General features: G+C 38.2%; 1 protein-coding gene across 3 annotated transcripts in view; it reads right to left on the bottom strand.

Moving 5' to 3' along the window:
• CAMKMT (calmodulin-lysine N-methyltransferase) overlaps nucleotides 1-21,158 on the bottom strand; it is a 415,835-nt gene that overhangs the window by 22,841 nt on the left and 371,836 nt on the right. For all 3 annotated transcript variants that reach the window (XM_047851301.1, XM_047851302.1, XM_047851303.1), the window contains one exon: nucleotides 2,588-2,662. In XM_047851301.1, the coding sequence (XP_047707257.1) occupies nucleotides 2,588-2,662 (75 nt within the window). The remainder of the gene's footprint in view (nucleotides 1-2,587; nucleotides 2,663-21,158) is intronic.

Genomic DNA, 21,158 nt, shown 5'->3' with positions numbered 1-21,158 from the left:
GGTTTGTTTTCATGTAAATGGGATCAAGCAGTCCCACTGGTTAGCTATTCAGAGAATCAGACAATGCCACCCTTGCTGGAAATGCTTCAGTAAGGATTTAATCCACGAACCTAATATTTGAACTCCAACTCTTGCTTCATATTCCTATGGCCTAATCCAGATCTCACGGATGGTAACTAAAGGACGGTGTGCGGCAGTGTGATCTGTTTATGCGTGGCACCTATTTCTGCCACTGAGTATTTCAAGTTTCATCTTGGAGGTGGTGTCTAAAGAGAGTTGTTTTTTCTTTTCCCCTCCTCTGTAACATTGTGGGGAAAAAAAATGCAGCATGGTCTGCCTGCCCATCCCCAGAAGCATCACCCACGCCAATCACTGACAGAGCAACACCAAACCGTCAGGACATAAAGAGCTCACGGAGCCTTTGCTTCACTGCTGTGTGTACAACATGCATATTAAAAATATCACTGTGCTTTCTAAGTTTCTAAGCAGCTTACCCATCCCTGTGAATATGAAGAGAGACCATTACCAAAGCATTTCTTTTGGAAATAATATCGGCATTGCAGTGAGACTAGCTTAATGTTTCACATTTACAAATGGGAAATTATAAACAGGCTGACATTTTGGCACTTACGACACCAGGGGGAAAAAAAAACTTAACAACTCACGCATAGAAAAGCCATTTGTAAAATAAAACTTGGTATATTTAGTTCATTTGAATCCGTAAATACTCACATAGCTCCTGGATGTGTGTGTGTCTGTGTGTGTGTGTATACATCTAACATTGTGCTATGTTATGTATTTGCAATGAAAGCCTCAACTGAATGTGCATTATGTATATCGGTTGTACGTGACCCTGTTGTTCGCTAGGGGAAAAAAAAGACTATTTCTCAAACATGCTGTGTGGCTATTTTTAACCTAACTGAGAACATTAATCAGAAAAGAGCTTAAATCTTACTTCCGCTGCTTGTCTCTCTGGTACAAATAGGATGACATGGTGTGAGTGTCCATAGCACAAGGTCTGACAAAGCCAGGCTGTTCTGATATTTGTGTAAGGGACACATTTAACTCTAAATCTCCCAGCCAGACCTGACTTTCTCCACATATCAGAGCCCACGCCTGCGACCCTGTCTAAACCTCCAAGAAGATGCCTCCCTGCTTCCCTCTTCCTGCTGCTCTCTGATCTTTCATGCTTAATCTCATCTAATCCTGCCAGCATTATCTTCACCTGTGCAATGAAACCTGGAGGATCCTTTCTCATATTTGGTGAGGAGAGGCAGTTACTAAATTACTTGCTCAAATCGTATGGTGAAGTTTTAGTGCCTTGGTTTTGATCAGATGAGGGATATAACATTAGGCACCATACCAACGATTAGTCCAAAATCTGTTTCTCCCTCTTTTGGAACAAGGTTTTCTGAAATTGGGTGCAAAGACACTAAAAGGCCATGGAAAACTAGAAATAGAACAAATTCCTTCTTTTCCCTTGAGAAGTATTTTTCAGAAGAAAAAAGGAAGCAAATCTAATTCCAGTGACTTACGTAGAAGAGTTACCTATTGAAAATCTTACTTAGAATAATAATAATAATAATGACGGCCTGAAAAGTTCATCCCATTTCTCTCTGGGGAAAGTTTTCTCCAGGTTCCGGATCTCGTAATTGGGTTGATTGATACAATAGAACTTCTTCAAAATCCGAACTTGTGTTTTCAAATCTAAAGTGTCATAAAACCATGATAAAACGACAAATAACATCTTACTCTTACCAGGGAAAAAAATACTTTAGAACTGTCAACGTTCCCCGTACGGTGAAATAATTCTTTTTTGACGTGCATGAAGAAAATACCTAAGATTATTTGAAATAATTATTAAGGTTTGATACATATTTATCCTGCGACTTGGGATCAGACTCTCATTAACAATGAGTAGATTGAGCTAAAAGAGAAGACAAAATATCTAATGTAAATTATTTTTAAAACGCAGGCACCTGACAGAGATTTTAATGTTATTTGCATAACAATAAAATGTAATTTTATAATTCCTGTTTTGTGTATAATTAAATATCACGATTGAATACATTGAAAATTTAGATAACAAACATACATTTTAAGAAAAGATATTTCCCCGAAGATATTCCACAAATACGTTTATTTGTAGGAGCATATACGTGCGTGTACACACATGTACCTGTATTCCCTTATCTCAATAGTCAGATCTCTCCTAAGAAGTAAGCTAATTGAGCTGTTTGTGTTGATAAACTCCTTTTTCTCCAGACTATTCCTCTCCGAGCCATAATTATTTGCAATTTGCCTAAGTCGTCCATTTACTGATACGTCAAGCATGAAACAGAGGCAATTCCAGAAAATGGAAATGCTTCTCAAAATCAATCTTTGGGAAATAATGTGGTAGAAGTTACTGTGTGATAGAAGACTACCTTATAACTGTCACATGGAGATGAATATTAATTTGTTGAGGTTAAGGTGGCTTTGTGCTTCATTTGTTGACTTGGCTTAGCCGTCAGCAAAGCAGCACAGCCCAATTACTCCAGCAAAGCTATTTTTTCTAACAGGAGTTTTATGATTTTTATGTACTTACCAGTCAGCACACATAACAATGTCAAAATGTCCTTCCAGTTGAGAGACATCTGTCTCATTATCCCATCGTAAAACGCTTGAGGAGAAAAAGATTTTAAAAATTATACTTAGGGTTTTTTTTTTTTAACTTTTGATTTTGAGCTATTAACATTATTTTTTGTGGCATTTGAAATTATTTAAAAGGTATATACAAATTATTTCAAAAGGTATAATAAAAAAATTAAGGATGTAACTGTCTGTTCTGTATTTTACTTAGTCTTCCAATCTAGAAGAGGAAGAATTCTCTATTTAGATACAATAGTTAAGCTTGTGCTAGTTTTTTGTTTTTTTTTTTTTAATTTTTTTTTTCAACGTTTATTTATTTTTGGGACAGAGAGAGACAGAGCATGAACGGGGGAGGGGCAGAGAGAGAGGGAGACATAGAATCGGAAACAGGCTCCAGGCTCTGAGCCATCAGCCCAGAGCCCGACGCGGGGCTCGAACTCCCGGACCGTGAGATCGTGACCTGGCTGAAGTCGGACGCTTAACCGACTGTGCCACCCAGGCGCCCCAAGCTTGTGCTAGTTTTTATAGTTTTTTTTTTTTTTTTTGTAGATGAACCAGGGAAAAACATCTTATTTTTACCATAGTCATTACAATGAGTCCAGACTCTTAACATCAATGAGGTACATATTGAGATCAAAGTATTCCCCGTCTGACTGGAATACAAATTTATAAAAATAAATGATGTGAAACTTAGTGTGTATCTATCTTGCCTGGCATGTCAGTTGCCTTTCTGATTGAGGGAATGAGCAATTTGGCAGGATGGAAGAAGAGCCAACTTTCATTTTTGGTAGTTCTAGTTTTTAGGCACATTTTAAAATTCACCCATGCTACCACTTAGTCTCCCTAAGAGGATCAGGTTTTAAACCTCATATTAGCAACAATAATTAATAGCACATATTTAAAAATTCTAGTTGTGCTTATGAAGCCAACCAAAGATTTTAAGTTACTTTTAATTAATAATGGGGATAATCAGCATTTTACCACATTAAAGTACTTTAATGATTCCTCTTTCCACATCAAAAGTGATTTGCAGTGCTATTTTTCAAAGGAAAATTGTGCTCCTATCTTCTACTTTGATTACGATTTAAAATCAAACTGAGTGAGCACATTCAACCCTGTCCAGGTATATTTGGTTTTCCTGGTGGGTTTTTTATTTCTTCTCCATCTTCCCTGGGTGAAAAGCCATATATTTGAATAAAAAAAACAAGTCTTATGTCGGTAAGTCCAAAAGTTCTTCCCCGATACACTAATATACACAAGTGGTAGTGAATTTCTTAACGCAGAAAAGATTAAACACATCACTACGAAAATATCTATACAGACTGAGCATCAGTTCCCCATTCACTCATCAACTCGTTGTTACTGAGCACCCACTGTGTCACAGGCCCTGCGCTGTGCCACAGGCTGTATCTTCCTGATGACAGCCTAGCAGGACATGCAGATACATAAACCTATAATTCTGATGCTGTGTCCTATGTGTTGTGTAAGCATACAGACATAATAGAGCTCCAGGGAGGGCTTTCCAGAAGAACGTGTCATGCCATGACACTTGGACAAGCTTTCTAAATTAACCCTACTGTTGTACTTACTTGGGCCTACTGGAGAGCCAAGGAATGGAAAAACCAGGGAAGCCCTAAGAGATTAAGGCTTACTTTGTTTTTAGATTAATTCCTCAGAAACTCCATGCACCTGAGGAGAGTGGGACACAACCGATATCAACTTTTATGGAAATGCTGAGGCCTCCAGTGCAGCTGGAACTCCAGCTCCCTGGGAAACCGGGCCCACTGAGCCCTCATCAGAGACCCAAGAGTCCTACAAAGTTACTACATGAAGAAGCTAGTTGAAAGTACAGATCTATGCTTGACCTTTTCAAATCATAAAAATAACGTACCCATCGCACAAATTTTAGGAAAAAGAGAGAACTGTGAAAATTACTCCTAATCTTACCATTCTGTAAACCATTATTTAGAAAGTGCTTCTAAGACATAAGTAGTTACTAAAGCACATGAACAGAAAATGTAGGAAATCCTGTGGTGGGTACTGCATGTTGGATTCCTGAGGTGCTTCAGCCTTTGATTCAACAAAGACAAATTGGAGAGACAGGGGCCTAGATGGCAATTGGCTGTGGATTACCACAGCAGATGTAACGAGTGATTCTAAAAGAAACTGAAATGCTTGGCTTGGCCACATGGACCACAACACATTCCCAAAAGGCATTTGTCTTAGTTCTCATGAGGCTTATGGCCATGCTATCCCCATAACTGTAAGCACGTGACAAAAGAGTGGTGTATAGACAGAGTTCAGCTTTGGGGTGACAGGCACACCTAGGTTCAAATTTTGGTTCCTTCCTTGACTGGCTATGTGAACTTGGAGTTTGCTTTCTCAGCTGTAAAATGGAGAGAACAATGGCCACCTTCTTGAGAACACCATTCACACTGTATTCTGGAGTTACGGTGTTCACGTAGCATACGATGAGAAGGGTGCCCGCTGGAGCTATGCAATCAGGAGACCTTCCATCTTGGAAGGAAACTGACGATGGTGACGTCAATATTCAAGAAGCTGGGCCTTCCAATTCTTCTCTTCCAATGACCTTGCCCTCCACCCTTCTCAGATAACTCACAGGATGGTCATGTGCACTAGAGCAGTATTTTAGCTGTGGGGAAGGACCAGATTTTGTTGTTATGGTTTTTAGACCCAATCTGTTGCAGACCAACCTTTTTATAAAATACAATATAAATTAATAGACAGATGAGATTTTAAAAGCCAAGACATTCTAAATATAAGTCCACCGATCATATGCTTGGATAGCACAGTAGTGTTCCTAAACGTTTGCTTTCAGTTTCTGAACTTACCGCATTGCAGATGAGTAGCATGCAGTTCACATATTGGCTCCGCGTATGGCCTATTTGTTGAGCAACACTGTTCAAGACCTTGTCTTTATGAATAACTACAATCCTGACCTACTCTCTGACCAGCCCTTTCACAGCTAACTCCTCCCAGAAGGTATTCTAATCTCAACCATTCTTCATTCTTCTACTCCCTTTTCCCTTTCTTACTCCCTCCTGTTTGTTAAATCCAGCCCTCTGCCTGCTCTGAGACTGCACCTGTGCACCTGAGTGTGATTGGAGAAAGCACAAAAGCATCCCGACTGTCTTTGCTTTAAATGCATAACCATGAACCCCAAGTGGACTCTTGGTGATGTCTAACAGTTATACTTAGACTTCCCTTGTCCACTTACTCCCCCAGTCTCCCAGGTTGTTATTTTGCACTACCTTCTCTTTTCAAAATGCTAAGACTTCCTCTCTCACCCTCACTCTCAGCTGATCACCTTGCTTCCTACTTTACTGTCAAAATTGCAGGTATCAGATGAGAACTTCCACACACTCTCACCACCACACTTATGCTCCTAACAGCATCTGTTCCCATATACCCTGCCTTCCTGCCTGTTATCATAGATGAATTAAAGATGCCATACCCTGGGGTGCCTGGGTGGCTCAGTCAGTTGAGCATCCAACTCTTGACTTCGGCTCAGGTCATGATCCCAGGGTCGTGGGACTGAGCCTCATGTCAGGCTCCATGCTGGGCATAGAGTCTGATTGAGATTCTCTCTCTCTCTCTCTCCCCTCTATCCTTTTCCCTCACTCACATGCTCTCTCTCTCTCCCTCTCTAAAATAAAATAAAAATTTTAAAAAGATGCCATACCCCTATCTAAATCTAGTACCTCTTCTTATATAATAGGTCCAGCCTCTTTCATCTTTTCTAGGATATGGCTCTAGCAATTCTCCCTTCTCTATCCTATAGTACCACCTCTGTTCTGGATCATTTCTATCACTATTCAAACGTAGTTATTTTCTCTCTCCTAAAATATCTTAACTCTTCTTACCCTCCAGTTTTAACTCTATTTCCCAATTCCTCCTCTGCAGGAAAAATCCATGAAAAAATTGTTTAAACTCTTTATTTTCAATTCAACCTCATAGTTTACAGGGTACTGGGTACAGTCCTCAGATGGGTCTTGTCTCGGTAGGGGAGAATATTTAGTCCTAGACTAAATGCTACTCTGGTTCTGCCTAATAAATATTAAAAGCAAGACCCAAAAGTTATTTCAAAATAACTGTGACCCAGGACAAAATTCAGAAACATTTACTGGAATACAAAAACGTTCGATTCCAACAAGATAAAATATAAAATACCTGGCATATAATCAAAGATTACCAGGCATGCAAGGAATTGAAATAACACAACCAATAATGAGGCAACTGGTTTCAAACAACTGAAACCAGTCTAAACCTGCCACAGATGTTAAAATTAACAGACAAGAGCATTAAAATAGTTATTATAATGATATTCATTGTATTTAAAGAAATGAATAGAAACAAGAAAGATATTTTCAAAGTCCCAAATCAAACTTCTAAAGACGAAAACTACAATGTCTGAGAGGAAAAAATACATCAGATGTAATTAATAGCAGATTAGACATTTCAGAAGAAAAGGTAAGTGAATTTTAAAACAAAGCAATAGAAACTATCCAAAATGAAATATAGATAGAAACAAAGAATAGAAATAAATTAAAAGACGTTTAGTGAGTGAGCTGTAGGGCAAATTTAAATGACCTCAAATATGTGTAACTTGAGTTTCCAAAGGACAGAAGCGAGGGAGGAGCATGCGTGGAAATTATTTGAAGAAATAATGGCTGAAATGTTTCCAAATTTAATGAGAACTATTAACCCACAGATCAAGAGATTGCGCCAACTCCAAGCACAAGAAACATGAAGAAAACTGTAAGGCACAAATAATCAAATTGCCCAAATGCAGTGATAAAGAGAAAATCTGAAAAGCACCCAAAGGAAAAAAAGACACATTATATATAAATAAAGGTAAGAATGACAGCATATTTCTTGTGAGTAAGGGACAAGTCCGAAGACAGTGGACTGACATCCTTAAAGACTGAATGGGAAAAAAAAATTTGTCAACCTAGAATTATATAGCCAGTTAAAATATATTTTCCCCCAAAATGTAAAATAGGTATTTTCAGACATACAAAACCTCGAAGAATTAATCATCAGTAGATCTATAGTACAAGAAATGTAAAGGAAGTCATTCAGGCAGAAGAATGATCATACCAGACAAAAATATGAATCAACAGAAAAAAATGATGAGAACCAAAAATTGTAACTATATGGGCAAATATGTAAGATTTTTTAAATTATTTAACTCTTTGAAATGTAATGGACTAGCTAAACAAATAAGTACTGTGGAGTTTATAACATATACTGCAGTAAAATATAAGGCAATAGCATAAATACTGGGAGGGCAGTAATAGAAGTATACTATGATAAGGTTTTTATAGTGTAGATGAAGTGGTCCATCACTCGAAGATAGACTGTGATAAGCTAAAGATGTATATTGTAAATCTTAAAAAAAAATTTCTTTTTTAACATTTATTTATTTTTGAGAGACAGAGAGAGACAGAGCATGAGTGGGGGAGGGACAGACAGAGAGAGAGACACAGAATCCGAAGCAGGTTCCAGGCTCTGAACTGTCAGCACAGAGCCCAATGCAGAACTCGAATTCACACACCGTGAGATCATGACCTGAGCTGAAGTCGGATGCTTAACCGACTGAGCCACCCAGGAGCCCCTAAAGATGTGTATTATAAAACCTAAAGTAACCACTAAAACAGCTAAACAAAATTATAGCTAATAAGTCAACAAAGGAGATAAAATAGAATGGAAGGAGAAAAAGATGAAAAGAGGAAGAAAGAGATGGAACAAATGGAAAACAAAAAGCAAAATGACAGATTTAAATCTAGCCACATTAGTACTTGTATTCAGTGAAAATGGTATAAATGCCCCCAAATGAAAGGCACAGTGTCAAGTTGGATTAAGATACTGCATTCTCTCTCTCTCTCAAAAAAATAAAAAGTAAAAAAATAAATAAAATGCTAGATGCAAGTATATGCGGTTTACAGTGAATCTATTTTTTTTTTTTTTTTAGAGAGAGAGGGAAAGCATGTGAGCAGGGGGAGGGGCACAGGGGGAAAGAGAGAGAGAGAGAGAGAGAGAGAGAGAGAGAATCTTAAGCAGGCTCCACACTCAGCACAGAGCCCGATGTGGGGCTCAATCTCATGATCCTGGGATCATGACCTGAGCAAAAATCAAGATTCAGATACTAAACCGACTGAGCCACCCAGGCACCCCAATAAGTGTATTTTAAATGTGAAACACAAGTGGGTTAAACGTAAAAAGACATACCAAGAAACACTACTCAGAAGAATTCCAGATTGCCTATATGAATGCCACAGTAGATTTCAGAGCAAAGAATATTACTGGATATAAAACAGATCACATTATAATGTTAAAGGGCCAATTCAAGAAGGAGACATAACACTTCTAAATGTATATGAACTTAATAACAGAGCTTCTAATTTGAAGCCCAAATGGGTATTACTGCAAGAAAACATAGACAAAACCACAATTATAATGAGTGATTTCAATACTCCTTCTTCAATAATTAATTGAAGTAGACAGAAAATAACCAAGGTTACAGATGACTTTAACAATGCTATTGAGCAACATGACTTAATTGATATTTATAGAACACTCCACCCAATAATAGCAGAATAAACTTTTTTTTTTTCAAATAGATATGGAGCATTTGCCAAAATATATCCATTCTGGTTCTTAAATTTTTTTTTTAATATTTATTTTCGAAAGAGAGAAAGAGATAGCGAGCATGAGCAGGGGAGAAGCACAGAGAGAAGGGGACAGAAGATCTGATGTGGCTCTGTGCTGACAACAGAGAGCCCAAAATGGGGCTCAAACTCACAAACTGTGAGATCATGACCCCAGTCCAAGTCAGATGCTCAACCAACTGAGCCACCCAGGCACCCCTACCCATTCTGGATCTTATTTTAACTTTCAACAAAGTTAAAAGATTTCCAGTCATATAAAAATATGTTCCCTGCCCATCATGGAATTAAATTAAAAATCAATATTCTCTATAAATAATCTCCAATATTTAGAAAATAAATAATATGTTTGTAAATAACCTAGCATCCAAAGAAGAAATCAAAACAGAAACTGAAAAATATTTTTAATTGAATGAAAATGAAAATACAACATATAAAATTTGTGGGATGATATCAAAGCAGTACATGGAGGGAATTAATAGCACTAAAATGCCTATATCAGAAAAGAAAGGTCTCAAGTCAATAGACTCCATTCCAAACAAAAGAAACAAACAAAAAAGCACCCCCTCACACACAAGAAGTTAAACTCAACATAACCAGAAGAAAGGAAGTAAAGATTAGAACAAAAATAACTGAAATAGAAAACAAAAACACAATAGAAAAATCAAAATAGGAATAGATTTCAAAATAGAAAATTTCAAAATAGAAAACCAGTGAAACCAAACACTGGTTCTTTGAGAAGAGCAATAAAATTAATAAACTTCTAGTCAGACTGACTAGAAAAACAGGGAGAAGACATACATCACCAATATCATGAACGAGTGAAGTGGCATCACTACAGATTCTACAGATAGTAAGAGGATAATAAGAATATAACAGGTATTCATAAAATATATTAATAAATATATATATTCTCTACAGGTATATAAATACATATCAATATATAGATATAGATGTCATGATCAAGTGAGGTTTGTCCTAGGGATACAAGAAGGTTGCTTTAACATTTAAAAATTGATCAATATAATAAATCACCATATTAATGAACTAGAAAAGAAAAAAAATATCATCTCAATAAGTACAGAAAATGCATTGACTGACAAAGTCTAATATCTATGCCTGATAAAAATTCTCAGCAACCCAAGAACAGAAGGGAACTTCCTCAACCTGAAAAAAGTCATCTGGGAAAACCTACAGCCAGTATCATATTTAATGGTGAAAGACTAGATTTTTTTTTTTCTTTAAACATCAGAACAAGGAAAGGATGCTTCCTCTCACTATTGAACATTGCACTGGAGGTTCTAGACAGTCTAATAAGGCAAGAAAAAAAAAGGTCATCAAGACTGGGAAGGAACAAGTAAAACTGTCTTTATTAGCAGGCAACCCTATCGTCCATGTAGAATATCCAATAGAATATACAAAAAAACAAGCAGAACTAATAAGTGAGTTTAGGAAGCTTATGGAATATAAGACCAACATACAAAAATCGGTTGCATTTCTTTATACAAGCAATACATAATTGGAAATTGTAATTTCCAATTCCATACCATTCACAATAACATTAAACAACCCATACCATTAGTAGAATAAAAATATGAAATACTTGGAGATAATTCTGACAAAAGATGAGAGAAATGAAATAAGACCTAAATAAATGGAGGTAATTCAGTGGATAAAGGAGAGTATTTTCAACAAATAGTGTTTTAGCATTTGGATATCCACATTAGGGGGCGCCTGGGTGGCGCAGTCGGTTAAGCGTCCGACTTCAGCCAGGTCACGATCTCGCAGTCCGTGAGTTCGAGCCCCGCATCAGGCTCTGGGCCGATGGCTCAGAACCTGGAGCCTGTTTCCGATTCTGTGTCTCCCTCTCTCTCGGCCCCTCCCCCGTTCATGCTCTGTCTCTCTCTGTCCCAAAAATAAATAAACATTGAAAAAAAAAATTAAAAAAAAAATATATATCTCCAACACATATCTTGTACCATATTAAAAAATTAACTCCAAATGGGTCGTAAAATTAAATGTAAAACCTAACACTATAAAACTTGTAGATGAAAGTACAGGAGAAAATCTTTGTAACTTTGGATTGAGCAAAGATTTCTTAAATATGACACAAGATACGTGATCCATAAAAGAACAAATTGGTAAATTAGACTTCATTAAAATGAAAACTTCTGTAGTTTGAAAGATGCTATGAGGTGAATGGAAAGAGAAGCCACAGGCTGGGTGGAAATATTTGCAAATCATATATCTGATAAAAGGTTGTATCATGTAAGCTTACATATAAACATATAAAAAATATGTAATGAACTCTCAGAGTATGTTAATAAGAAAACAAGCAACCCCCCCCCCCATAAAAGTAGGTAAAGCATTTGAGCAGATGCTTTTCCAAAGATATGTAAGTGGCAAATAAGCACATGGAAAGATACCCAACATCATTAGTAATTAGGGAAATTCAAATTAAACCCCTAATGGGATAGTACTATACACCTATTAGAAAGGCTATAATTTAAAAAATATTTTTAATGTTTATTTATTTTTGAGAGAGAGAGAGAGAGAGAGAGAGAGAGAGAGAGAGAAAGAGAGAGAGACAGTGTTAGCAGGCGAGGGGCAGAGAGAAAGGGAGACACAGAATCCGAAGCAGGTTCCAGGCTCTGAGCTGTCAGCACAGAACCCAACACAGGACTCGAACTCGCGAACCACGAGATCATGACCTGAGCCAAAGTAGGACGCTGAACTGACTGAGCCACCCAGGTGCCCTAGAAAGGCTGTAATTTAAAAGACTGACCATATCGAGTGTTGAAGAGGCTGCGGACAAAACAGAACTCTCTGACAGCACTGATGGGAATATAAAATAGTAGAACCAGTTTGGAAAAGTTTGTTGGGTTCCTTAAAACATTACATATGTGTCTCTATATGATTTAGCTGTTCCACTCGTAAGTGGTTTACACTAGAGAAGTGAAGGCACATACCCATACAAAGAATATATCCACATATCCATATGTGTACATAAATATTCCTAAGAGTTTCATTCGTAACAGCCCCAAAGTGGCAACAGCCGAAAAGTTCATCGATGAGTGAAAACAGAAATAAATTGTGGTGTATCCACACAATGGCACACTACTCAAGAATAAAAAGGAAAGAACTATTTTTTAAAAATTTTTTTTTTAACATTTATTTATTTTTGAGACAGAGAGAGACAGAGCATGAACGGGGGAGGGGCAGAGACAGAGGGAGACACAGAATCCAAAGCAGGCTCCAGGCTCCGAGCCATCAGCCCAGAGACTGACGCGGGGCTCGAACTCACGGACAGCGAGATCGTGACCTGAGCCGAAGTCGGATGCTCAATCGACTGAGCCACCCAGGCGCCCCAAAAGGAAAGAACTATTGATCCATGCAACAACACAGATGAATCTCAAAATATTCTTACTGACTGAAAGAACACTGACTTTCTAAAAAAAAAAGCACGTACTGGATGATTCCATTATTTAAATCTCTAGAAAATATAAACTCATATAAGGGGAGGGAAAACAAAGCAGTGGTTTTCTGGGGAGGGAGGAACCTTCAAGAAGCAAAAAGGAGGGATTGTTAAAGGGCAAGAGAAAACTTTTGGGGGTGAGAGATATTTTCAGTATTTGGATTGTGGTGATGGCTTCAAGGGTATACACAAATTTCAAAACTTACAAAATTGTACATACAGTTTACTGGATGCCAATTTACCTCAATACAACTATTAAGGAAAAGCTAAAAGGGAAATGCTTTTTGAGACAGCAGGGTGTATTCATAAATACTACTAGCCCCTGGACCTATATGGACTTTACACAATCTAAGGCATAACATTCAGATGCAAAGACAAGTAAAAGATGGTTCTTCCAAATCCCCAAATCATGCCAACGTGTTACCTAGAATTACACTGACACTGAAGAAAAATTTATGTTGTCACCATTTTATTTGACCACAATGTCAAAATCTTATTTGTTTGAAATTCATTACGAAGCAGAGTACAATTTTAGAGATAGAAATATAAAGCCAATCATCATTACAGAACTCCCCATGCTTTAGAAAAATCTGAATACCTATAGGCATATCAAACCCAGTAAGTTTAACAGGTACAGCACAGCAGAAAGAATGCTGGGCTTGTAGCTAGGAAGCTCTGAGTTCAAATACCAGCTCTGCCACTCACAGGCCAGTGGGGCTGAGAGATGCAGAGTATCATGGCCCTCATCTGTAACAGACGTTAGCTGCCTTGAACAGCAATAAAGAATCGAATGAGCTAGAATATATGAAAGATGTATTATCGGTGCTCAATATCAGTTTCCCTTCCTTATTCTTGCACTAACTTACATTTTTTTTTTTTTTTCATTCTGGCTTTGACTTTGGAGTTTCAACCTGAAATGCAAAGCCAAGTCAATTTCTGATAGGACTCCTACCTTGTGATTTAAAACTCACACTAAAAAAAAAAAAAGAAAAAAAATTTCTCAAACAGAAAGTCTGCTTTAAGTTTATAATAAAACCTAATGTCAAACATGCTTAATCTCATTTGTATTTCATTCTGGTGTTCACAGATAACCTTCCCTCTACAGATTTAAGGTATTTCTTTTCTCACATTCGCACAGTTAATATTTGTTTACCGTTATATTTGTAGATTCCTTGTTGAGGAGCGAGTCACAGTTTTTAATTCTGCTGTTAAAACTGTTGTCCCTTGTGTGTTTGCAATAGTGTACTGATATAATTCTTAAAAAATTTTTTTTTTAATGTTTTTATTTATTTTTGAAGGAGAGAGACAGAGCATGAGCGGGGGAGGGGCAGAGAGAGAGGGAGACACAGAATCCGAAGCAGGCTCCAGGCTCCGAGCTGTCAGCCCAGAGCCCAATGCGGGGCTCGAACTCACGAACCGTGAGATCATGACCTGAGCTGAAGTCGGACGCTTAACCGACTGAGCCACCCAGGCGCCCCATACTGATACAATTCTTGATGATGTTTGCCAAATGTAATGAACTTAGACTTATTAAACAAAACAAAACAAAACACAAGCTGTCCTACCAGCAGTGGGGAAGGCAGTGGTTTTCTTCACATGGATATTACACCCATTCTTCCTTGCAACAGACTCCAGGAACCCTTCCACGGTTTCTTACATCTTACTTCTCAAAGACTGTCTGGGCTTAGCTCCCCCTTATGGAGGGTCCATTCAAGTCATTTATAGTATTAACCTACACTGGGGAATCATTTCTCTTCTTTCAAACCATTCCCTATCACTTGGCCCTCCATTTCTCCCGATCTTTTATAGAGTTTCAAAATGCCATATGCTAGAAGCTTCTCTAATGGTGCCTTAGACACTCGGAGGAAGGAATCCAAATCTAGAGCAGAAACCGAGAATGAGGAGGGACACCAATTTGTTGATTTCCTAACTTGTGCGTCGGTCCATCCACAGGGTTATTCAGCACTTGTCTGGAGGCTGTGAACGGTAGGACAGGGAGGACCTGTTTCTAAGTACCAAAATTAGAACAGTCAAAGGAAACATATAGTCTTATCTGGAAATGAAACAAAAGAATTACAGAAGGCCATGTTGGGGAAAGTAGGCTAAAGAAGGTAGAAGGTGGAATGTGATGTTAAAGTCAGGTTTTGGACAGGAAAGAGAAAGAGGAATTATATCTTAGACAAAGTGTAAGGCAAGGGTTTGTAGGCTGGATGTACACATCTGTGTTTTTAGCTCCCCAACATCCTAGGTCTTTGTTCTCGAAGATGACCTTATCTCAAGCCTGGGGCTCTCTGGTATCTTTCCCCTCTTCTTCATCTTTTCTCTTTGCCTCTTATCTAAAAGGAAGTAGTCCTTCCTTTCAAAGTCCGTCCTTTCCACCTATGCGCAGGGTCAAGCCACTCCCTCTTTCCTCTAGCTCGGTGCTTTTCAAACTTGAGCATGCATCAGAATGCTCAGAAAGTTTGTTAAAATACAGATTGCTGGGCTTCAGTCTCAGAGTTTCCGATTCAGTAGGTCTGGGGGTGGTGGCAGCAAATCCACATTTCTAACAAATTTCCACGTGGTGCTGGTGCTGCTGCTGCTGCTCTGGGGACCATACTTTGAGAAGCACCGCTTTGCATCCTTGCTCTGTCAAATCCACCCCCCGCCCCGCCTCACTTCATATATTACTTATTTCTTCTTCCTTGGCTGTCCTCAACTCTGCTTCTCCTTGACATACATACTACTTGTCTCTTTCCCTTTGCCATCAACAGTTTGGCAGGAGGAGTCTACTCCCCTTGATTCCCCTGCCCTTGCAATATGACCTCTCCCCCAGCAGACACCAGCGCTGCTCTGCAATTTGCCAGACCTTCAGCGATCTGCAGCAGCTCACCCTGCTCCCGTCAAGGAGCAGTTTTACGCCATACCACCCTGCATCAGCCTTCCTATCTCCAGCTCCTTCTCTGTGTCCCCAACTGACTCCTATTACTCTGCCTCCAGAACAGCCATTTTCCAAGATTCTGTCATTGGCCATCTTCTCCTACCTTCCAGTTTCCATAGTTCCGCTCTTATCTCTTCATGTTGATCTCCAAATCTTCTGGGACATTTCCTGAGATTTGAACTCTCCTACTTAACCGCTTGCTAGGTATTGTCACATACAGAACACACATTTATGTTCTATGACCACATGAATGCATCATGTCCCAAACTGCTCTCTCACTCCACCTATTTTCTTTAGTGCCCACATACAGTCAATTCTCTGGAATGGCCTCCATATTTGCTTATCAGGTTGCACTCTTATTCAGGCCTGATTACTTCTTTCCCTTTCTCTGGAACCACTGAGATGGCTTTGAAACAAGCAAAACAAAAACAAAAACAAAAAACAACACAAAACAAGAACCAAACAACAACAAAAACCAACCCTTTTTACTATAGAATAAAACAGTGAAACAGAAAACTATGTGAAGCAAATATGCATCTTAATTAGTTATGAGGCTAAAAAACTCGGGACCACCACCCAGATCAAGAAATGGAACTTTGCCTGATCCCTCAGAAGTCCCTTTACGTGCTCTACCATTCACCTTCAACCTTCACCTCAATGCAATGACTTTCTAACTGGTCATCGGCCTCTAGCTTGCCACCATTCATCACACCAAAGAACTAAATTTGCCTGGACACATCTTTTCTACCTCTTTGATGACTTCCTCCCTGCTTATCATATCTAGAATGCACTCTTCAACTGCTTTTCTTCTCTTGCCTTTCAAGGGCCACCTCCTTCATGACCCTTTCTCAGATCCCTCTTCCTTGGATTGGCTGATCTTCTTTTTCTACTTACAAAACACGAGTAACCCAGCTAGAGCAGACTCAGTCTTGTGTTTTGGTAGTTGGGCAAGTATCTTATGTCTCATGTGGGTATCTTGAAACCTCACCTTACTCATATTTAGGGGTTACTCATGGTAACCCCTAAAGGGCTCACCATAGTGCTTTTACACGGAGCAGACTCTAAATTACATTTTATTACCTTGAACTGAATGACACAAGTTGAACTAGAAGAGCAGCTAATTTAGTGAAACATTTTAGGTAAAAATGTTATACACTAACAAACTTAATTAAAGAAGAGTGTATGTAAGACAGATATAGCAATTCAAAAAAAAAAAAAAGTCCAGAAAATAAGCAATGCTATAAAAGTGATCCAAGGTTAATTTCTGGATCTCCATTTTTCTCAACTAGTATAGGATTAGTGTTTCTCAACTGGGGTAGTATTGGCATTTGGGACAGGACAACGCTGAACTGTAGTCCCTGGTACTGTAGGATGTTCACTCTCTCTGCTCCCTCCGGTTCTAGTAACAACCCTTAGTCATTGTGACAACCAAACAGAAATACCCCACATAATTACAAACAGGTGCAGAGGTGGGCACACAGTCCACCTCTGGTTGAGAACAGCTGGTGGATTATCTCAAAGGACTCTTCCACCTCTGATGTGTGCTTCTTGTTGGATCCCAGTAACGAAAGGCTGTGATGCAGACAAGAAACTAATCAGAACTCTCCCTTCTCTGTACAACTTTCCCCCTCCCACTGCCATTTACATCGTCACGAAGATGCCACCATAGAAATCCAGAGTCCAACATGAGGAATAAAGCCCTCACATGGAAGGTAAAAACAAAACAAAACAAAACAAAACACCTCTCCTAAGGACAAATAGCGGGATATCCAATAGGTTCGCCTTTGTGCTTTCAGTTGGTATGCTAAACTGAACAGCAATGTAGGGATAAAACAAGTTGATCAAAGTGTGATCTGTGATCCAAATACATTCCAATCACCGTGGGAGATTGTTAAAATGTGAGATTCATGAACCACAACCCTGGGGAGTCCAGTTCAGTAAGGAACTTTTGTTTTTAAAATAAGCACCACAAGGTAATTCCTATGAAAATGGGTCATGCATCATTTTGAGAAACCTGTTCCAGAAGATCTTTACCAGTATAGATATGCATTTAGAATACTCTTTAGCCAAAGGTCTAGACTTTTAGTTCCACGTGTCAAATGTCTTTATTTTCAAAAGAGTGATTTTAAAAAGGGTGCCGTTCCAGAGAAGTAATAGTGGCCCTAAAAATAGAATTAAGAGCACTCCACACTATATAAAGAACTTACATAACTCAACACAACATCATCATCATCACCATCACCACAATAATAATGATCCCATGGAAAAATGGGCAGAGGACCTGTCCCAAGAAGACATACAGATGTCCACCGGACACATGAAAAGATGCTCGACATCACTAATCATCAGGGAAATGCAAATCAAAGCCACAATGAGATATCACCTCACACCTGTCAGAATGCTAGAATCAAAAAGACAAGAAATAACAAGTGCTGGCAAGAATGTAGAGGAAGAGAAACCCACGTGCACTGTTGGTGGGAATGGAAATTGATGCAGCCAATTTGGAAAACAGTAGGAAGGTTCCTCAGAAAATTAACAATAGAAATATCCTATGATCCAATAATTCCACTACTGGGTATTTACTCAAAGAAAACAAAAACACTAATTTGAAAAGATATCTGCACTCTTATGTTTATTGCAGCATTATTTACAATGGCCAAGATATGGAAGCAACCCAAGTGTTCCTCAATAGAAGAATGGATAAAGAAGATGTGGTATATATGTGTGCAATGGAATATTACTCAGCCATAAAAAAAGAATGGTGTCTTGCCATTTGGGATAACATGGATGGATCCATAGGGTATTATGCTTAGTGAAATAAGGCAGACAAAGACCATACGATTTCACTTACATGTAGAATCTAAATGACAAAGCAAATGAATAAACAGACAAAAAGCAGAAATAGACCCATAAATGCGGACAACAAACATGGTTGCCAGAGTGGAAAAAGGTGAAGGGATGGGCAAAATGGGTGAAGGAAGTGGGATACAGGCTTCCAGCTGTGGAATGAACAAATCATGGGATAAAAGGTACAGCATAGGGAATATAGTCAATGGTGTTGTAATAGTGTGTGGTGACAGAGGGTAGCTACGTTCGTGGTGAGTATAGCATAATGTAGAGACTTGCGGAATCACTATGCTGTACATCTGAAACTAACATAACATTGTGTGTCAACTATACTTCAATTAAAACAAAAGAAAACAACAACAATAAACCCCACTCCCCCCTGGATCACTAAGGGAAGGAAGCAACATCACAGATTAACCAAAACAGGATTTTATTTATATAAATTCCTTGAAACAGATGACCCGACCAACGTTTTGATTTTTATCCCGAAGTGAACTAATTCACTTTTCCAGACTAAGAAAGAAGGCTCAGAGAAAGGTGAAAGGGAAGTAAAATGAGGTCTCAATGAAAATTTTACTTTAGAGGATCTACAAGATTGATTAATTACAGACAATTAAGAGTTGCCAGGATGTCAGATCTTGTACTTTCTTTGTAAATACATGATATCTATAAAATAAACATGGGAGTAAGGTGGATGGAGCTGGTTTTAATGAATGAAAATTGGGACAACTTTAAAGCAATGAAACACTATAGAATTTAATGAGAAACGCTCAGAGAGACCGCAAGTTCAGTGGTTCTCAAGTGAGGTCTCCAGACCAGCAGCAGCAGGGTTACCTGGGAACCTGCTCAAAATGCAAGCTCTTAGGCCCCCACCTCAGTCTCTCAGGGGATAAGGCCCAACAATCTCTGTGTCACAAGTTCTACAAATGATTCTGATACTAAAGTTTGAGAGCTATGGCTCTAGCTTGTTGTATATTTCTGGACTGGCTTTAAAACTGACCCCACTCTCTGGATCTGTGTTTTTGTCTGTAATTCAGCTGAAATAAAGTTACTTCAGAGTCCAAAAGGAAGACAGATTTACTTAACATTTGGACTTCCTAAGTTGTTGACCAGTATATTCCACACTGGTTAAGGAGGACTGGTAAAGGGTTTTGAAATCTTGGAATGAAAGGTACTAATTATTTTACTAATTATATTTCCCATTTCAAGTATCTCTGAATCCATAATTATGACAGCTGATTAACTTACATAAGAGCAAAACAAAGTGATGATAAAAAATTAGAATTAGCTCTTATTTCATATCAAATTACAATTATGTGCCATTAGATGTGAAATCACAAATTGATTATTGTTTTTTCATGTTTTCATTTCTTTTTTCTTTTTCAAACTTATGAACTTTCAAGCATAATGCAATTTTAATATAAGAATTTCACTATTTGTTGCCAACTTCAAGTCATAGCTTCCAAAATAATGGGGTAAAAATTGCTTTGATCTAGCATTATGGTAGCAACTTAGGGTGACCCAGATTAGGTGGTTCAAAAGATAAGAAAAGCTTCCAAATTCTTTTAAGAAGCCATCATACCAGTGATATTAAAATCTAATAATGACTGTGCAATAAAATTGTGGACCATTTCTACTGATGAATATCAGTGCAAAAAGCCCGTATAACATATACACTGCTGGTGGGAATATAAGATGGTCCAGCCAACTTAGAAAACAGTCTGGCAGTTCCTCAAAAGGTTAAACATAGAGTTAGTATATGATTATATACACCCAAGGGAAATGAAATTTGTTACAAGAACTTGTACACAAATGTTCATAGCAGCACTATTCATAATAGCCCAAAAATGGCAACCACCCAAATGTCTATGGTGAGTGGATAAATAAAATGTAGTCTATCCATCCACCAAAAAACTATTAGAACTGATGAATGAATTCAATAAGTTTGTAGGATACAAAATCAACGTACAGAAGTTTGTGGCATTTCTGTACACTAAAAATGAAGTAGTACAAAGAAAAACTAAGACAACAATCCCATTTACAACTGCACCAAAAATAATAAAATACCTAGGAATAAACTTAACCAAGGAGGTGAAAGACCTATATTTTGAAAACTATAAAACACTGATGAAAGAAATTGAAGACGACACAAATAAATGGAAAGACATTTCCATGCTCATGGATTGGAAGAACCAATATTGTTAAAATGTTCACGCTACCCAAAGCAAACTACACACTTAATGCAATTCCTATCTAAATACCAGCAGCATTTTTCACAGAACTGGAACAAACAATCCTGAAATTTGTATGGGACCACAAAGACCCCGAATAGCCAAAGCAATCTTGAAAAAGAAAAACAGACCTGGGAGTATCACAATTCTACACTTCAAGCTATATTACAAAGCTGTAGTAATCAAAATAGTATCGTACCGGCACAAAAACAGACATATAGATCAATAGAACAGAAAAGAAAGCCCAGAAATAACCCCACAATTATATGGTCAATTAGTCTTTGACAAAGGAGGTAAGAATATGCAATGGGAAAAAAGTCTCTTCAACAAATGGTGCTGGGAAAACTGAACAGCTACATGCAACA

Source organism: Prionailurus viverrinus, chromosome A3 (genome assembly GCF_022837055.1).
Source record: "Prionailurus viverrinus isolate Anna chromosome A3, UM_Priviv_1.0, whole genome shotgun sequence".
Lineage (NCBI taxonomy): Eukaryota > Metazoa > Chordata > Mammalia > Carnivora > Felidae > Prionailurus > Prionailurus viverrinus.
This window is presented reverse-complemented; position numbering and strand designations above follow the sequence as displayed.